At 52.4% G+C, this 20,492-nt stretch overlaps 1 protein-coding gene across 1 annotated transcript; it reads left to right on the top strand.

Annotated features, from left to right (window-relative positions):
* The first annotated feature begins 1,363 nt into the window (after positions 1-1,363).
* On the top strand, positions 1,364-4,350 carry SMUG1 (single-strand-selective monofunctional uracil-DNA glycosylase 1). The gene is made up of 2 exons (XM_032745123.3): positions 1,364-1,802; positions 2,686-4,350. The coding sequence occupies exons 1-2, from the start codon at positions 1,374-1,376 to the stop codon at positions 4,255-4,257; spliced, it is 2,001 nt and encodes a 666-aa protein (XP_032601014.3). The 5' UTR covers positions 1,364-1,373; the 3' UTR covers positions 4,258-4,350.
* The last annotated feature ends 16,142 nt before the right edge of the window (positions 4,351-20,492 follow it).

Genomic DNA, 20,492 nt, shown 5'->3' on the forward strand with positions numbered 1-20,492 from the left:
TTTTTGGGGGGTCTGGGTGGGATTTGGGGGTCTCTAGATGGGATTTTTTGGGGGGGGTCTGGGTGGGATTTTTTGGAGGGGGTCTGGGTGGGATTTCGGGTCTCTGGGTGGGATTTTTGGGGTGGTCTGGGTGGGATTTTTGGGGGGGTCTCTGGGTGGGATTTTTTGGGGGTCTCTGGGTGGGATTTGGAGGTCTCTTGATGGGATTTTTTAGGGGGGTCTGGGTGGGATTTTTTGGGGGTCTCTGGGTGGGATTTTTTGGGGGTCTCTAGATGGGATTTTTTGGGGGTCTCTAGATGGGATTTTTTGGGGGGTCTAGATGGGATTTTTGGGGCTCTGGGTGGGATTTTTGAGGATGTTTTGCCGCCGCAAAGCACGATGGGAAACTCCGCGCGCAGACAAAGGGCCGGGCCCCGCCCCCCGCGCGGGGCATGCCGGGAAGGGGGCGGGGCCAGGCCTTGAAGGGGGCGGGGCCGGGCGGACGCGGCGCGCGCGCTCCAGGTGGGCTCGCGGCGGCGGCCGTGACGTCATCGGGGGCGTGTGTGACGTCACGGGGGGAGCGGGGCGGGAGGGACCCGGGGGGGGAGGGGGGGGAAGGTTTGGGGGGGGAGGGGGAGGGTTTGGGGGGGTCAGCAGCGGCCTCGGCACCGCCAGCCTGCCCCGCCCCCCCCCCCAGGCCCCGCTGTCCCCCGCCCGGGCCCCGCTGTCCCCTCCCCGGGGCTCCCCTGTCCCCTCTGTGCCACCCCTGTCCCCTCTGTGCCACCCCCGGGGCTCCCCTGTCCTCTTTGTCACCTCCCCTGTCCCCTCTGTGCCACCTCGGGGCTCCTCTGTCCCCTCCGTCCCCGTCCCGAACTCTCGTGTCCCCTCTGTCCCCGCCCCCGGGGTCTGGTGTCCCCTCCCCGGTGTCCGCTGTCCCCTCTGTCACCTCCCCTGTCCCGTCTGTGCCACCCCCGGGGCTCCCCTGACCCCGCCCTAGAGCTCCGCTGTCCCCTCCCCGGTGTCCGCTGTCCCCTCTGTGCCACCCCAGGGGCTCCCCTGTCCCCTCTGTCACCTCCCCTGTCCCCTCTTTGCCACCCCTGTCTCCTCTGTCCCCACCCCCGGAGTCTGGTGTCCCCTCCCCGGTGTCCCCTCTGTCCCCCCCGGGGCTCCCCTGTCCCCTCTGTGCCACCCCCGGGGGTCCCCTGACCCCCCTCCCGGGCACCGCTGTCCCCCCCGGTGTCCTCTGTGCCACCCCCGGTGTCCCCTGTGTCACCGCTGTGCCACTCCCGGAGTCTGGTGTCCCCTCCCCGGTGTCCCCTCTGTCCCCCCGGTGTCCCCTCCCCGGTGTCCCCTGTCCCCTCTGTGTCACCGCTGTGTCCCGCAGGCCATGGGGGATGGAGCGGAAGGAGGAGGAGGAGGAGGAGGAGGAGGAGGAAGGAGCGCGGAGTGAGGAAGAGGAGGGAGGCGGGACCGGGGCCGGGGCCGGGGCCGGGGCCGGGGCTGCGGAGGATGAGGATGCGGCCGGTGGTGATGAAGGCGATGAGGATGACGAGGATGATGAAGAAGCCGATGATGACGATGATGATGATGAGGAGGGCCCCGAGGCCGAAGGCGTGGCGGCGCGGTTCCTGGCGCTGCAGCGGGCTCTGTCCGAGCGGCTGCGGGCGCTGCCGCCGCCGGGCCCGCCCGTGGCCGCGGTGTACGCGCCGCTCGAGTACGCGTGGGAGCCGCACCGGAGCTTCGTGCGCCGCTTCCTGCGCCGCCGGCCCGCCGTGCTCTTCCTCGGCATGAACCCCGGGCCCTTCGGCATGGCGCAGACCGGGGTGCGGCACCGGCAGCGGGAGCGGGAACGGGAACCGGGCACCGGGAGCGGGAACGGGGCACCGGCACCGGGAGCGGGAGCGGGAGCGGGAACCGGGCACCGGGAGCGGGAGCGGGAACGGGAACGGGAGCGGGAGCGGGAGCGGGAACCGGGCACCGGGAGCGGGAACGGGAGCGGGAGCGGGGCGGGGGAACGGGAACCGGACACCGGGACACCGGGGGAAGCGAGAGCGGGGCTGGGGGAACGGGAACCGGGCACGGGGACCGGGCTGGGGACCGGGACACCGGGGGGAGCGGGGCCGGGGGAACGGCAACCGGGCACCGGGACACCGGGGGGAGCGAGAGCGGGGCTGGGGGAACGGGCACCGGGACACCGGAAGCGGGAGCGGGCACCGGGAGCGGGGCCGAGGGAACGGCAACCGGGCACCGGGACACTGGGGGAGCGGGAACAGGGAACCGGGACACCGGGGGAGCGGGGAGCGGGCACCGGAAGCGGGAGCGGGAACAGGGAACGGGACAACGGGAGAGGGAGCGGGGCACCGGGGAGCGGGGACACCGGGAGAGGGAGCGGGAACGGGAACAGGGAAACCGGGGGGAGCGGAAGCGGGAGGGGGCACTGGGAGGAGGAACGGGGCACCGGGAGAGGGAGCGGGGCTGGAAGCACCGGACACCGGGGAGAGGGAGCGGGGACGGGATGGGGGAGCGGGGAGAACCGGGAGGGGCACCGGGAGGAGATGGGGGGCACCGGGAGAGGGGCTGGGGGTACCGGGAGGGCACCGGGAGAGGGGCTGGGGGCACCGGCATCCCGTGGGGGGAAACTGAGGCACGGGGGGGATGGGGCTGTCCCCCCCCCGTGCCCCCTCCCCTAACGCCCCCGCCCCGCAGGTGCCGTTCGGCGAGGCATGGCACGTCCGGGAGTGGCTGCGGGTGTCGGGCGCGGTGCGGCGGCCGCCGGGGGAGCACCCGAAGCGGCCGGTGCTGGGGCTGCGCTGCCCGCGGGCCGAGGTCAGCGGTGCCCGGTTCTGGGGGCTGGTGCGGAGCCTGTGCCCCGACCCGCGCTCGTTCTTCCGCCACTGCTTCGTGCACAACCTGTGCCCGCTGCTCTTCCTGGCCGCCAGCGGCCGCAACGTGGCCCCGCCGGAGCTGCGGGCGGCCGAGCGGGAGCGGCTGCTCGGGCCGTGCTCCGCCGCGCTCGCCGCCGCCGTGGCCGCGCTCGGGGTGCGGCTGGTGGTGGCCGTGGGCCGCGTGGCCGAGCTGCGGGCCCGCCGGGCGCTGCGGGACGCGGGGCTGCCCGTGCCCGTGGCCTGGATCCCGCACCCGTCCCCCCGCAACCCCCGCGCCAACCGCGGCTGGGAGAGCGAGGCGCGGGCGCGGCTGGCGGAGCTGGGGGTGCTGCGGCTGCTGGGGGGGCGGCTCGGGGGGCCCCTGCCGCCGTTAGCCTGCTCAGAAACGGAGGAGAAGGAGTTTGGGGGGCCCCTGCCTCGGTTAACCTGCTCAGAAACGGAGGACAAGGAACGTGAGGGGTCCCTGCCTCGGTTAACCTGCTCAGGAGCTGAGGGGAATGAACCTGGGGGGACCCTGCCTCAGTTTCCCTGCTCAGAAACGGAGGGGAAGGAACTTGGGAGTCCCCTGCCTCAGTTTCGCTCAGGAACTAAGAGGAAGAAAGTTCGGGGGTCCCTGCTTCAGTTTCCCCACTCAGAAACGGAGGACAAAGAACTTGAGGGGTCCCTGCCTCAGTTTCCCCGGTCAGAAACGGAGGGGAAGGAACCTAGGGGGTCCCTCCCTCAGTTACCTCGCTCAGGAACTAAGAGGAAGAAAGTTCGGGGGTCCCTGCCTCAGTTTCCCTGCTCAGGAGCTGAGGGGAAGGAACGTGAGGGGTCCCTGCCTCAGTTTCCCCACTCGGGATCTAAGAGGAAGAAAGTTCGGGGCTCCCTGCCTCAGTTTCCCCACTCAGAAACAGAGGGGAAGGAACTTGGGGGTCCCCTGCCTCAGTTTCCCCACTCAGAAACGGAGGGGAAGGAGTTTGGGGGGTCCCTGCCTCAGTTTGACCATTTTGGGACTGAGGGCAGGAGAACTGACAGGTCCCTGCCTCAGTTTCCCCGGTCAGGAACTAAGAGGAAGAAAGTTCGGGGGTCCCTGCCTCAGTTTCCCCACTCAGGAGCTGAGGGGAATGAACCTGGGGGGTCCCTGCCTTCCCTGCCTCAGTTTCCCTGCTCAGAAACGGAGGGGAAGGAGGTTGGCAGGTTCCTGCCTCAGTTTCCCCACTCAGGAGCTGAGGGGAAGGAGGTTGGGGGGTCCCTGCCTCAGTTTAACCAGTTTGGGACTGGGGGGAGGAGAACTGACGGGTCCCTGCCTCAGTTTCCCCGCTCGGAACAGGATTTAGGGCGACACTACAGGGCAGAGGGTGAATCCCTGCCTCAGTTTCCCCACTCGGGAGGGGGTTTAGGGCTCCTTTAGGGGGTGGGGGTGGGTCCTGCCTCAGTTTCCCCACTCGGGAGGGGGGTTGGGGCTCCTTTAGGGGGTGGGCGTGGGTCCTGCCTCAGTTTCCCTTTAGGAAAGGGGGGGGGTTCGTGGGTCGCTGCCTCGCGGCGTCTTCCGTGGAAATTCTGGAATTAATAAAGGCGAGAATTGGTAAAAACAACAAGGAAAGAGGCGTGGGGGGGAGGGGGGAACCAACGAACCTTCCTTCATCCTCCTCCTCCCTTCCTCTTCCTCCTCCCCTCCTTCGTCTTCCTCTTCTTCTTCCCTCTTCTTCCTCCCTTCCTCTTCCTCCTTCCCTCTTCTTCTTCCTTCTTCCTTCCTCTTCCTCTTATTCCTTCCTCTTTTTCTTTTTCCTCCTCCCTCCCTCCCCCTCCCTCTCTACCCCCTTTATTTTTTAGGGGAAAAACGCGGGTTTTCCCATTTTCCCCTTTTTTTTCCCCATCCAACCGTCACCGTTTTTACCGGGGCCGTTTAAATCCCACTTTTCCGTCCTTTTTAATTATTCCCTTTTTATTTCCGCTCCGGGATTCTCCTCCCGGCATTTCCTGGTCACTCCCTGCCTGGATTTTGGGGGGTCGGGCCCGTTTAGGATCAGCGTTTTGGGGTTTTTCCCGGGAATTTGATGATTTAGGAACAGCCCGGGTGGGTTTGGGGGGGTCGGGCCCGTTTAGGATCAGCATTTTGGGGTTTTTCCCTGGAATTGCTGATTTAGGAACAGCCCGGGTGGGTTTGGGGGGGTCAGGCCCGTTTAGGATCAGCGTTTTGGGGTTTTTCCCGGGAATTGCTGATTTGGGAACAGCCCGGGTGGGTTTAGGGGGGTTGGGTCTGTTTAGGATCAGCATTTTGGGGTTTTTCCCGGGAATTTGGTGCCGATTCTCTCCGCCGACTCCAGAGGGAGCGCGGAGCAGGCGGACGCGGAGCGGGATTTTCCAGCCGGGAAAGCCTCGGGAAGGGAGCGGAGCTGCTCCAGCAAGGCCGGGCTTGGCTCCATCGGCATCCCAGAGAATCCCAGATTTTCCTGCGTCAGCATCCCAGAGAATTCCAGATTTTCCTGTATCAGCATCCCAGATTTTCCCTCCTCTGCATCCCTGACAATTCCAGATTTTCCTGCATCAGCATCCCAGATTTTCCCTCCTCTGCATCCCTGACAATTCCAGATTTTCCTGCATCAGCATCCCAGATTTTCCTGTATCTGCATCCCAAAGAATTCGAGATTTTCCTGTATTTGCATCCCAGAGTATCCCAGGTTTTCCTGTATCTGCATCCCAAAGAATTCCAGGTTTTCCTGTCTCAGCATCCCAGATTTTCCCTCCTCTGCATCCCTGACAATTCCAGATTTTCCCTCCTCAGCATCCCAGAGTATCCCAGATTTTCCTGTCTCAGCATCCCAGATTTTCCTGTCTCAGCATCCCTGACAATTCCAGATTTTCCAGTCTCAGTATCCCGGATTTTCCCACACCTCCATCCCAAATTTTCCCACACCCCATAAATTTCCCCGCACCCATTTTCCCCACATTTTCGCCCCAAAACCTCCCTCCAGCCCAATCCCGACCCTTTTTTTGGGAATTCTGATCGTGCCCCACCCCCACCCCGGGCAGGGGTCACAGCGGGGTCACCGCCACCCCTCCCCCATAGCGACCCCCGATCTATTAATTACTGACAGCAATTAATTAATGAGGAAAGGGGGGGGAGGGCAGCTCCCGCCTGTTGCTAATTAATACCGGCAGCGTTAATGAAGGCAGCGCAGCCCTGGACGGTTTTTAATTGTTTCGGGGAATTAATTGGGGAGGGGGCGGGGGGCGCTCTCCTCTGCTCCAAGGGCGCTCCGTCCATCCATCCATCCTCATCCCCGAAAATTGGGGATTTTGGGGTGCTTTAGGGGGAGTTTGGGGGTTTGGGACCCGGAAAGGCCGGAAAAATTGGAATTTGGGGCACTGGAAAAACCGGGACATGAGGATTTGGGGAAATGGGGATTTGCGGAACTGGAAAGCAGGAAAATGGAAACACGGGGAAATGGAAACGAGTGGAAATTGGGATTTCTGGAACAGGAAACACGGGGAAATGGGGATTTGTGGAAATGGAAACGAGGGGAAATGGGGATTTGGGGAAATGGGGATTTGGGGAAATGGGGATTTGTGGAAATGGAGACGCGGGAAAATGGGGATTTGGGGAAATGGAAAGGAATGGAAATTGGGGCTTGTGGAAATGGAAACGAGTGGAAATGGGGATTTGGGGAAATAGAAACGAGGGAAAATGGGGATTTCTGGAACTGGAAACAAGGGGAAATGAAGATTTGGGGAAATGGGGATTTGTGGAAATGGAGACGCGGGGAAATGGGGGTTTGGGGATTTGCGGAAAAGGGGATTTGTGGAAAAGGGGATTTGCGGAAAAGGGGATTTATGGCGCTGGCACCTCGCCCCGCTCTCCCCTTCCCCCGCGCGCTCCGAGCCGCCGATCTTTAATCGGCCCCGCGGAGATGAAAGCAGCGCCGGGCGGGGGCCCGGGGCCCGCCGAGTGTCCCCGGGCGGGTGACAGGGTGACAAATGGCGCTGTGACAGTAATCGCCGAATTAGAGCGCTCCGCGCTCCGCGGGCGCAGCCGCCGCGCCGGCTCCGCCCGGCTGCGGGTGCAAGGAGAGGTCAGGCGGGCCCGGAATGCTGATGAGCTGAACGAGCATTCCCGGGAAAAACGGGGAAATCCGCGCAAAAACGGGCAAAGATCCGCGCAAAACGCCCGGAAAATATTCCCGGTCCGCTCCTGGCGGCGCTTGTTGGCGGCAGAGCGGAGGGACAGGAGGGTGAGGGGGTGGCGGTGGGGACAGGGGGATCGGGGGGCGCCCCGTTCCGGGCCGGGAATTCGCCCCCGTTCCCGGGCCGGGAATTCACCCCCGTTCCCTGGGCCGGGAATTCGACCCCGGAGCTCTCTGAGCCGGGAATTCGCCCCCCGTTCCCGGGGCCGGGAATTCGCCCCCCGTTCCCGGGCCGGGAATTCGCCCCCGGGGTTCTCTGGGCCGGGAATTCACCCCCGTTCCCGGGGCCGGGAATTCTCTCCCGTTCCCTGGGCCGGGAATTCGCCCCCGTTCCTGGGGTCGGGAATTCGCCCCCGTTCCCTGGGCCGGGAATTCACTCCCGTTCCGGGCCGGGAATTCGCCCCCGTTCCCGGGCCGGGAATTCACCCCCGTTCCCGGGCCGGGAATTCTCCCCGGGGCTCCCGGGGGGACGGACTGGGAAGGGAAGCGCCGCGGGGCTCCCGGGACGGCGCCCCCGCGGATTTGGGGCGCTTTCCTGCGGTTTGGGCAGTTCCAAGGGTGTCCCTCTGTCCCCGTGTCCTTCTGTCCCCGTGTCCCCCTGTCCCCCCTTGTCCCCTCGTGCGGCACCTTCCCAGCGGGACACGGAAACGGGAACGTGTGGAACGGGGAATACCGGGAATATGGGGATTTGGGGAAATGGGGATTTGGGGAAATGGGGATTTGTGGAAATGGGATTTCCAGCCCTCGGACACCTTCCCGGGGCTCTTTCCCTTCCCGTGGGCCCGGGATTTGCACACCTGAGCGCGAATCCACCCCGGAGAAGGGGCCGGGGACACAAATCCCGGACTGGGGGTGCAAATCCGCGTCTGGGGGTGCAAATCCGCGTCTGGGGGTGCAAATCCGCGTCTGGGGGTGCAAATCCCGGCCTGGGGGTGCCCCGTGGGCCGGTTTAAACCCCGCCGTGCCAGGGACACCCGCGTCCCCGCCAGAATTCCCGGGATCCGCAGCCGCGCGGGGATTTTGGGAGCGAAGGATGCTGCAAATCCTCCCGCCCGTGCCAAAAATTTCGGATAAAACCCCCAAAAGCGCAGCCCCGCATCGGCCCGTGCGGGAGCTCCTCAGGGAAAGGCGAGAAAAACGCAGGGAGAGGAGATCTGGGGTTTGTTTGGGTTTTTTTCGCCTCGTTTTTCCTCATTTTTTGCTGATTTTCCTCCCGGGCCGGGCTGTGCGGGCGCCGGGAGGAGGCTGGAAATGGGGAAATTCCGGCGTTTTTGGGGAAAAGCGGCTCAAAGCAGGGAAGAACCGCTGGAAATGGGGAAATTCCGGCGTTTTTGGAGAAAAGCGGCTCTAGGCTGGGAAGAAGCGCTGGAAATGGGGAAATTCCGGCGGTTTTGGGGAAAAGCGGCTCTAGGCAGGGAAGAACCGCTGGAAATGGGGAAATTCCGGCGTTTTTGGGCGGCTTTCGGGCATTCCCGGGAGCGGCGGGGCCGCGGCTGAGAAGGGCGAGAGGCCCCGGGAGCACCGGGAGTGATTGATGGGGGTGAGCGCGGGGTGAGCCGAACAAGGCGGCAGTGTTCGCTCTGAAACTCCTGCAAAAACAGAACAAATCCCAAAAAAATCCAAAAAAAACCCGCGTTATTCCCGCAGCGTTCGTCTGCTCCGAGCGCTCTCGGCTGGTTTGGATTTTAACAATTTATTGATTCATTATTTTATTTTTTTAATTTTTTTTTCCCTTCTGTTATTTTTTTGACGGTTTTATTCCGAATAAAGGAGGTGTAAATGGCCGCGAGAATCGCGAGATTTCCATGGATTTCCATGGATTTCCATGGATTTCTTTCCGCGGCTCCCGGCTCTGTTTGCTCAGCAAACAAAAACACCCGCGGGGAGGCGGCGGCGTCGTCACGGCAAATCCTCGGGAACCGCTGCAGCTTTTTGTTATTTGTTGTTTTTTTGGGGTTTTTTGTGCTTTTTTTGGTGTTTCGTGTTTTTTGTTTTTTTTTTTAAGGCACCCAAATCCCGCGGATTTCGCTCCCAAATTCTCCTCGGGGACAAGGGACGGAGGAATTTGGGGAGCAGCCCCAGGGGGCCGGAGCGGGGCTGGAATTCCCTTCCCCGAGGGGTTTTAAATGCCGGAATAAATCGGGAAAATCGGGATTTCCCCGCCCTAATTCCCACCCTGGGCGCGGATTTGGGGTGAAATCCCCGGAAACGAGCGGGGTGTGGGAATTGTGGGGTTTCCCAAATTTCCTCCCCTTTTTCCTTCCCGTCCCATCCCAAATCCAGAGTCTGACCCCGCCCGGAGGTTTCCCGAATATTCGGGAGCCGCGCCCGGGCTGGAGACGGAGTTTTGGGGGAATTTTTGGGGTTTCCAGCGGCGCTCGGAGCGGATTTCCAGCGGTTCGGAGAAAGGTGGGAGCGGGTGGGAATGACAACCTTGGGAATGGGGACAGCGGGGACGCGCCCCGGGGATTTGGGGACATCCCGGGATTTGGGGACATCCCGGGATTTGGGGACATTCCGGGATTTGGGGACATCCCGGGATTTGGGGACATTCCGGGGATTTGGGGACATCCCGGGATTTGGGGACATCCCAGGATTTGGGGACCCGGCCGGAGGGGTCGGTGCGGGGGGATCCGGGATTTTGGGATAAAACCCAGCGCGGATTCCATGGGCAGGGCAGGGACCGGTGGGAGTGCAGGAATTTGGATTTGGGGATCCATGGAAATGCGGGAATTCGGGATTGGGGATCCAGGGAAATACAGGAATGTGGGATTTGGGGATCCATGGAAATGCAGGAATATCGATTTGGGGATCCATGGAAATGCGGGGATATCGATTTGGGGATCCATGGAAATGCAGGAATGTGGGATTTGGCACCTATGGAATTTGGGATCCATGGAAATTCAGGAATTCGGGATCGGCACCTCTGGAAGTGGGGGGCTCCCGGGGCTCCCATGGAACCCCCACTGAGGGGAGTTGGGGACGTGGGGAGCGGGGATGGGACTCGGAGGAGTCGGGAACGTGCGGGAACATATGGGAACCTATAGGATCATATGGGAACCCATAGGAACATGTGGGAACCTATAGGAACCCGCGGGAACATATGGGAACCTATGGGAATCTTTGGGAACCCGTAGGGACATGTGGGAACATATAGGATCCGATAGGGTCCCATAGGATTCTATAGGAGCCCATAGGAACCTATAGGATCCCATAGGAACCCACGGGAACATACAGGATTCTATAGGAACCCGTAGGACCCTATAGGATCCTATAGGATCCCATAGGAACATACAGGATTCTATAGGAACCCGTAGGACCCTATAGGATCCTATAGGAACATACAGGATTCTATAGGAGCCCATAGGACCCTATAGGATCCCATAGGAACCCACATATAGGGAACATATAGGATTCTATAGGGACCCGTAGGACCCTATAGGATTCCATAGGAACCCACGGGAACATACAGGATTCTATAGGAACCCGAAGGACCCTATAGGATCCTATAGGATCCCGTAGGATCCCACAGCAGCCCCGGGAACGCGGCCCGGCCGCGCGGTCATTAGGAGCGTTAATTAGGAGCGTTAATTAGGCACGTTCGCGCCGGCCCCGAGAGCGGCTCAGGGCCGCTGGAATTTGCATCTCATTAACATTCCCGTCTCATTAACATGCCCATCTCATTAACATGCCCATCTCATTAACGCTCCCGCAAGGGCTGCTCGAGGGCGGAAATAAAACAAAATAAACGTCATGAAATAAAATATATAAAATAAAATAAAATAAAATAAAATAAAATAAAATAAAATAAAATAAAATAAAATAAAATAAAATAAAATAAAATAAAATAAAATAAAATAAAATAAAAATATAAAATATAAAATATAAAATAATATAAAATATAAAATATAAAATATAAAATATAAAATATAAAATATAAAATATAAAATATAATAAAAAAATTTTAAAATGCAATAAAATGAAAACAATGAAATAAAATAAAATGTATAAAAGAAAATATGAAATAAATATAAATAAATATAAATAAATAAATATGAATAAAATATAAAACAAAATAAACATGATAAAATAAAGTAAACATTATAAAATAAAATGCATAAAATAAAATAGAATATAAAATAAAATAATAAAAACAGAATTAAATATATAAAAGAAAATATAAATATAAAATTAAATAGACGAGAATTAAATTAAAATAAAATGACATATAAAAAATAAAATAAAATAAAATAAAATAAAATAAAATAAAATAAAATAAAATAAAATAAAATAAAATAAAATAAAATAAAATAAAATAAAATAAAATAAAATAAAATAAAATAAAATAAAATAAAATAAAATAAAATAAAACAAAATAAAATAAATAAAAGAAGCAATCCCGAGCTCTGGGGCGCGGCAGGGGCAGGAGGCGGCGCGGCAGCCGCGGCGCGTTTGGGATCCGAGTCACGTTTGGGAAATTTATGGGGCCGCTGCTGCGGGAGCGATTCCCACCCGCGCCGAGCGGAGCCCCGCGGAATCCGGGGGGGCTGGGGGGGTTCGGCCCGAGCGCGACCCCAAAACGGGAATTCGGGGTGCGGAACCCCCAAACTCACCCTTTTTTCCCTTCCCTGGGGCTGAAACCCCAAAAATCCCCACCCCAAAAGGGGAATTTGGGGTACGGACCCCCCAGCTCCCCCTTTTTTCCATCCCGGGGCTGAAATCCCAAAAATCCTCACCCCAAAAGGGGAATTTGGGGCGCAGACCCTCCAGCTCCCCCTTATCCATTTTCTGGGTTTGAAACCCCAAAAATCCCCACCCCAAAACGGGAATTTGGGGTGCGGACCCCCCAACTCTCCCTTTTTTCCCTTCCATGGGGCTGAAATCCCAAAAATCCCCACCCCAAAAGGGGAATTTGGGGCGCGGACCCCTCCAGCTCCCCCTTTTCCATTTTCTGATGTTGAAACCCCAAAAATCCCCACCCCAAAATGGGAATTTGGGGTGCGGCCCCCCCAACTCTCCCTTTTTCCATCCCAGCGGGGCCGGGCGGGGGTGCCGGGGCCGCCCCCAATCCCCCTTTGGGTGCAAATCGCGGGGATTTGGGATTTGGGATTTGGGGTCGCTCCCAGCAGCAGCAAATCCCCGTGAACTCCGCGTGAACCCCGAGCGCGGCCATAAATCAGCCCCACAGCGCCTGACCGCCCTTAACGCTTTCGGGGCCTGCAGAAATTCCAGATATCGCCAGGAAAATTAAAATAAAATCATTTAAAAATGGGGGGAAATCCGCGCTCGGTCCGCGCCCCCCGGCGGGTGCGGCGGGAGGATGAGGAGGGAGCGGCCCCGGGGTTTTGGGGTGGGATGAAGGCGTTTTACCCCCATGAAGGGGTTTGGGGTATTTTTTGGGGGTAAAAAGGGAAAGGAAGGGAGTGAGGATGAGGAGGGAGCAGATTCCGGTGCGTTTTTAGGGTGGGATGAAGGCGTTTTACCCCCATGAAGGGTTTGGGGTATTTTTTGGGGGTAAAAAGGGAAAGGAAGGGTGTGAGGATGAGGAGGGAGCAGATCCCGGTGCGTTTTTAGGGTGGGATGAAGGAGTTTTACCCCCATGAAGGGTTTGGGGTATTTTTTGGGGGTAAAAAGGGAAAGGAAGGGTGTGAGGATGAGGAGGGAGCAGATCCCGGTGCGTTTTTAGGGTGGGATGAAAGGGTTTTACCCCCATGAAGGGGTTTGGGGTATTTTTTGGGGGTGGAAAGAGAAGATCCCGGTTTTTAGGGTGGGGTTAAGGGGTCCGAGGGGTTTCACCCCCAGGAATGGGTTCGGGGTTTTTTTAGGGGCGGAAAAGCGGGATGGGAAAGGGGAGGGAGTGAGGATGAGGAGGGGGCGGGTCCCGCTGCGTTTTTAGGGTGGGGAGAAGGATTTTCACCCCCATGGGTGTGTTTGGGGTTTTTTTGGGGGGGGTTTGGGGGTTTTGGAGGTGGACGGGGAAGGAAGGGGCGGGAGGATGAGGAGGGAATTGATTCCGGCGGATTTTTGGGGGGAATCCAGGGGTTTCAGCCCCATGGGTGGGTTTGGGGGATTTTGGGGTGGAAGGGGAAGGGAAGGGGTGGGAGGAGGAGGAGGAGGAGGAGGAGGAGGAGGAGGAGGAGGAGGAGGAGGAGGAGGAGGAGGAGGAGGAGGAGGATGCGGCGCGGGAGGAAGGAAGGGGAGCTGGAGGGGAATCGATCAGGGCCGGTAATGGATCGGGGAATCGATCCCTTAATGGGAGCGGGGAAATGGAGCCGAGAGCGGAGAGAGGAGAGAGAAACCGCGGGGAGGGGGGGAGGGACACGGACACGGACACGGACACGGACACGGACAGACACACGGACACGGGGGAGGGACACGGACACGGACACGGACAGACACACGGACACGGACACGGACAGACACACAGACACACGGACAGACACACGGACACGGACACGGACACGGACACGGACACGGACACGGACACGGACACGGACACGGACAGACACACGGACACGGACACGGACACGGACACGGACAGACACACGGACACGGACACGGACAGACACACGGACACGGACACGGACACGGACAGACACACGGACACGGACACGGACACGGACACGGACAGACACACGGACACGGACACGGACAGACACACGGACACGGACACGGACACGGACAGACACACGGACATGGGGACACGGACAGAGGGACACACGGACAGGGACACACGGACCGCGGGGAGGAACAGGGACAGACGGACACACGGACACGGGGACAGAGGGACGGACGGACAGGGGGAAGGGACACGGACAGACGGACAGATACACGGACACGGGGACACGGACACGGACAGACGGACACGGGGACGTGGACGGACGGACGGGGGACAGAGTGACACGGACAGAGGGACACACGGACAGAGGGACACACGGACAGAGGGACACACGGACAGAGGGATGGACACGGCCGGACGGGCGGGGACTGGACACGCCCACCGGGACCGGGACACGCCCACATTGACCGGGACACGCCCACCGGGTCCCAAGCCCCGCCCCCTCCATTGCCCAAGCCCCGCCCCCTCCCCACCCCTCCTCCCCTCACCCCCAAAACCCCAAAAACCTTAAAAAAACCCTAAAAAAAAAACCCAAAAAAACAACCCCCAAACCCCCATAACCCCAAAACCTCCAAAAATCCCCAACCCCCCCCAAAAAAACCCCAAAACCACCCCAACCCCCCGAAAAACCCTCAAACACCCATAACCACAAAACCCCCAAAAAAACCCCCAAAAAAACCCCAAAAACAACCCCAACCCTCCCAAAAACCCCCAAACCCCCATAAGCACAAAACCCCGAAAAATCCTCAAAACCCCCAAAACTCCCTAAAAAACCCCAAACCCCCAAAAACCCCCAAAGCCCCCCAAAACTACAGAACTCTCCAAAAACCCCAAAAACCCCAAAACCACAACTCCCACTCAAAACTTTTATTTTGGAAAATTTTTTTGCGGTTTTTTTGGATTTTAAAATGTTTTTATTTTGATTTCTTCACCTTTTTTTTTTTTTTTAATAGTTTTATTTTGGATTTTTTGCGGGTTTTTTTTTTCATTTTAACATTTTTATTTTGATTTTTTGCGGTCTTTTTTATGTTTTTGTGTTTTTAAAAATTTTTGCAGGTATTATTATTATTATTATTATTATTATTATTATTATTATTATTATTATTATTATTATTATATTTTGCTTTTAAAATTTTTTTTTACCTTTATTTTTGGGTTTATTTTGGCCTTTTTTCCCCATCCCCCTCCGCCACCACCGGATTTGGGATTTTTGGAGAATTCCCGCCTGGATCGGGTGAGGATGAGGACGGGGAAGGGAATTTTGGGACATTTTTGGGTTTTTTCCCTATTTTTTTGCAGCCCGCTGCCGGAAGGGATCCCGGAATCCCAAAAAAAAGGAAGAAAAGGGAAAAGAAATTAAAAAGGAAAAATCGCAGCTGGAAAATAAGAAGAAAAAAAGATTTTTTTGGGGAAAATCGATTTTTTTTTTTTTTCGTGGGAGAGCAGAGAAGGAGCCGCGGATTGGGACAAAATCGCGCGGATTTGGGAAAAAATTCCCGAGAAAAAAATTGGAATTTTTGAGCTCCGGTAGGTGAAAAGTGGGGGCGGGACCCGGGAAATTTGGGATGAAAATGAATTTTTGGGGTTAAAATGTGAATTTTTTTGGATAAAAAGGAAATTTTAGGGGCTAAAAAGGGAATTTTTGGGATAAAAAGGCTTTTTTTTTTTTTTAATAAAATGGGAATTTTTGGGGCTAAGAAGTCCCAAAGTGGAAGAAAAAAGGAATTTAAAACTCGGTGAAGTTTTTTATTTGGCCGATTAAATTTCCCAATGGAGTTTTGGGGAATAATGTTGAATTTTTGGGTTTCTTTTTAAATAATAGTCAACTTTTAGGACTTTTTTCAGAATAATTTTGAATTTTTGGACGTTTTTGGGAATTTTGGGAGTGGGACTCGCAGACGGCCCAGGGTGTATTTTGATTTATTTTTATAAAAAGTAATTAATATTAAATTATTTCTGTTTATTCTTGAATTTATTATTCATTGCATTAGGCCGAACATTTTGTTATTTAGGATTTATTTTGGTTTTTGGTGTATTTTCTATTAAAAAAAGCTGAAATTTTAAATCTTGGCTATTTATATTCTATTTATTTTGTGTATGTAACGTATCGTGTGTTAGGGATTATAAATTTTATTCTATTGTCTGTTATGAATGATATATTTTATATGCCATAAATTCGATAATTTATATTATAAATAATATATTCTGTACTATAAATTAGGTATTTTATATTAAATACCGTGAATTATATATTTCCTATCAGATTTAATTAAATATTTATTTGATATTAGATTTTGTGTCTTTTATATTGTGTTTTATGTCTCGATATTTCCGCCTTTCCCACCATTGATATTGCAAGAAGTAAATGGAGAAGGGAAAATATAAATATAAATATAAATATAAATATAAATATAAATATAAATATAAATATAAATATAAATATAAATATAAATATAAATATAAATATAAATATAAATATAAATATAAATATAATTTTTTTAAAAATCCACAAACCCGAAATTTTTATGTGTACAAAATCCCAACTCCAAAAATCCACAAAAAATCCACCAAAAAAATCCCCCAAAAATCCCCCAAAATCTCCAAAAAATCCTCAAAAAATATAAAAAAAAAATTTAAAAAAAAAGCCCATTCCGCGCCCGGATCTCGGCGTTAATTGGTTCATTAATGAGCGAATTCATTAATTAAGGAGGCGCTAATGAGCAGCGCGCGCTCCCGCGGGATCCCGGGAATTCCGGCCATGGGGGAGGGGCTCCCGAGTTTAATGATTTTAATTATTTTAATGATTTTAATGATTTTATTGCCATTATTTCGCTAATTAATTGCATTAATTTATTATATTCGGAAAGGGTTTTTTGTGGATTTATTATTTTATTCTCTATTTATTTATTGTCGTTTATTTGATAATATATTGGTTTATTACACCATATTTTAATGAATATTCTTTAATTTAAAAAGAATTAATTTCCAATTTCCCCGATTTTCCCCAATTTTTTCCCCCATTTTCCCAAATTTTCCCCCCATTTCCCCATTTCCTCATTTCCAATTTCCCAATTTCCCCCATTTCCTCATTTCCCCATTTCCAATTTCCCCATTTCCCCCCATTTCCCCCCATTTCCCCAATCTTCCCCAATTTTCCCCAATTTTCCCCAATTTTCCCCAATTTTCCCCAATTTTCCTCAATTTTCCCCAATTTTCCCCAATTTTCCCCATTTCCCCCCATTTCCCCCATTTCCCCCCATTTCTCCAATTTCCCCCCATTTTTCCCAATTTTTTCCCCCATTTCCCCATTTCCTTCCCATTTCCCCAATTTTCCCAAATTTTCCCCAATTTCCCCCCCCTTTTCCCATTTTTTTCCCCATTTTTTTCCCCATTTTTTCCCCATTTTTTTCCCCAATTTCCCCCTCTCCCCCATCCCATCCCCCGGGATCCTTTCCCCCATTTTTCATTAAAAACCCCAAAATTCCTCATTTCCCCTTTTCCCTTTAACCCTTTCAGCCCCGGCCCTTCCCCATTCCCGCTTTTCCCGGCCTCTCTTCCCCTTTTTCTCCTTTTTTTGCCCCATTTTGGCCTCTCCGGGCACGGACCCCCCAAGGGCCGCCCCTCCCCCGTTCCATCCGCATCCCAAAATTCCCAAAAATCCCAAAACAGCCCCAAAAGTGCGGCGGGGTCAGCGCGGGGTCAGGAGCGGCGCCCGCGCCGTGACCCGCGGGAGCAGCGCCGGGGCCGCGGTTTCCTCATTTTTCCTCATTTTTCCTCATTTTTCCTCATTTTTTACCCCTTTTTTACCCCTTTTTTACACCATTTCTTCACCCCCTTTTCACTTTTTTTCACCCTTTTTTCACCTTCTTTTCGCTTTTTTTTTAAACATTTTTTCAGCCTTTTTTTCACCTTTTTTTCACATTATTTTTCTTTTTTTACACCCTTTTTTTCACCTTTTTTCATCCTTTTTTTCACCTTTCTTTCCCTCTTTTTTCACCTTTTTTTAACCTTCTATTCACATTTTTTCCGATTTTTTCACATTTTTTACCTTTCTTTACCTTCTTTTCGCCTTTTTTTGCGCCTTTTTTACACCCTTTCCCACCCTTTTCCCACCCTCCCCTTTTTCACCTTTTTTTGACCTTTTTCCCACTCATTTTCCACCGTTTCCCCTCCATTTTTCCCATTTTTTCACCTTTTTTTTCACCCTTTCTGTCCAATTTTTACCCCTCTGGGCATATTTAAATCCACAAAAAAAATCCGATTTTAAGTTCTGCTTAAACTTGATTTTTCCAGCCCTGATTATTGTTGTTAATTATTAATTTGATCATAAATTTAATTAATTTTATCAGTTTTTCGGGTGGGTTTGGAGGGGATTTGGGGCTTCACAAAAATCGCACCAGAGACGGAAATAAAACAAATTGACACCGATTTTTTTATTGAGCACTGAGACCGTCACAGAACGCACCAAAATTCCCTTTTTATTGCAATTTTACACCGAGCAGGAGGGGGGAAATTCAATAATTCCATTTTTCCGCCTGAAAAACACAAAAAAACCACCACCAAACCCTCTCGGAGCGGCTTTTTGGGGCAAATAAATCAAATTTTCTCCTTTTTTTCCTCCCTCTGAGCTGTTTTTCATTAATTTCTCCCCTCCCTGCCCCAAAATCGCGATTTTTCAGCTTTTTTTGTCCCCTCGCCAAAATCTGTGTGTTTGGGAGGGGGAAAAATCGCAATATTTTGATTTATTTTCGTTTTTTTGGTGTTTTTCACCCTCCAAACCCCCCAATGCTTCCCCTTGACCCCCCCAAGGTTTCCCGCACCCCAAAATAAATAGAAAATAAATAGAAAATAAATAAAAATAATTTAAAAATAAATAAAACTCTGAAAAGGGGGTGAAAAACCCGTTTTTGGAAAGTTTCTCCAGGTGCCGCCACCTGGGCTCATGCGACCTCCGACATGCAGCTAAAAATGGGGGGGGTTAATTAAATAATAATTTAAATAATTAAATATTAATAATGATAATAATTGGGGGGATTTAAAGAGGGGTGGAGTTTTGACACGCACAGAGGATTAATAAAATAATCATTAAAATTATTAATAATAATAACTGGCAGAATTTAAAGAGGGGTCAAACTTTGACATGCACAGGGGATTAATAAAATAATAATTTAAATAATTAATCATAATAATTGGGAGAATTTAAAGAGGGGTGGAGTTTTGACACGCACAGGGGCAATAAAATAATATTAATAATAATAAAAAAAATAATTAAAAATAATTTAAAAATAATAGGGAGAATCCTAAAAAGAGGTTGAGTGTTGACTCGTAGGGGAATAATAATAATAATAATAATAATAATAATAATAATAATAATAATAATAATAATAATAATAATAATAATAATAATAATAATAATAATAATAAATATACTAATAATTTAAATAAAATAACAACAGGGAAAACCCCCAAAAAAGCTGATTTTTGACAGCCACAGGGGGCTTAATAAAAGAATAATATAATTAATAATAATAACAAGAAAATACCGACAACAAAGGGACAATTCCTCTCACCCCGCGGCCAAAGCCCCCCAAAATAACACGAAAAACCCCAAATATAGAGATTTATATATTAGAATCTATCCACAGGCAGAGTCCCCGCACGGCGCGGATTTTTGGGGTGGGAAATTCGGGTTTTTCCTCAAAACCTGGGCGGGAATTTGGGAATTTTCCTTTGGAAAATCGGAATTTCTGTCGTAATCCGGGTGGGAAATATTGGAATTTCTGTGATAAACCGGGTGGAAAATCGTAATTTCCTTTCTAATCTGGGCGGGGAAATCCGAATTTTTCCAAAAAATCCGAAATTCCCATGGGGAAAACCGGAATTCCTGTCACAACCTGGGTGGAAAAATCGGAATTTTTGGAATTCCTCATCCCAATCCATGTGGAAACTCCAACTCCCGGTACAATCCAGGCGGGAAAATCCGAATTTTCCAACTTTTTCTTTATAACCCGTGAGGAAATTGGATTTTCCTTCACAACCAGGGCAGAAAATTACGAATTTTCTGAATTCCCGTTACAACCGGGGTAGAAAAATCCGAATTTTTGACTTTTTCGCTATAATGGAGGTAGAAAACCCCGATTTTCCTGCCAGTTCCTGCCAAGCCGTGCAGAAAACTCCGAATTTTCCGCCTCTTTCCTCATAACGCAGGCAGAAAAATCCAAATTTCCACTACCACCCCGGGTGGAAAAATCCAGATTTTCCGAATTTCTGCTATAACCCGCGCAGAAAACTCAGAATTTCCCGACTTTTCCGCTATTACCCAGGCAGAAAACTCGGAATTTCTTGCCTGTTTCTTCCCATCCCGCACAGAAAACTCCGAATTTTCCCAATTTCTGCTACAACCGAGGGAGAAAAATCAAAAATTTTGGACTTTTCCACTCTAACCCAGGCAGAGAAATCCAAATTTTCCGAATTTCCCGCTATAACCCGCGCAGAAAACTCGGAATTTTCCGACTTTTCCGTTATAACCGAGGCAGAAAACTCTGAATTTCCCGACTTTCCCGCTCTAACCCAGGCCGAAAAATCCGATTTTTCTGCATTCCCGCTGTAACCCAGGCAAAAAAAACTGGGGAAATTCCGAATTCCCGCTCTAACTCAGGCAGAGAACTGGGAAAAATCCGAATTCCCGCTGTATTCCGGGCAGAACTCCCCGATTTTTCCGCATTCCCGCTCTAGCCCAGGCAGAAAAATCCGATTTTTCCGCATTCCTGCTGTAACCCGGGCAGAGAACTGGGGAAAATCCGAATTTCCTCTCTAACCCAGGCAAAAACTGGGAAAAAATCC

This window comes from Taeniopygia guttata, chromosome 29 (genome assembly GCF_048771995.1).
Source record: "Taeniopygia guttata chromosome 29, bTaeGut7.mat, whole genome shotgun sequence".
NCBI classification, from domain to species: Eukaryota; Metazoa; Chordata; class Aves; order Passeriformes; family Estrildidae; genus Taeniopygia; species Taeniopygia guttata.

Bases quoted from the DNA above. Each gene is read 5' to 3' on its own strand.
- SMUG1 (XM_032745123.3), top strand. From the start codon at position 1,374: ATGGAGCGGAAGGAGGAGGAGGAGGAGGAGGAGGAGGAGGAAGGAGCG. The intron at 1,803-2,685 runs GTGCGGCACCGG...CCCGCCCCGCAG, and splicing joins TCGGCATGGCGCAGACCGGG to GTGCCGTTCGGCGAGGCATG.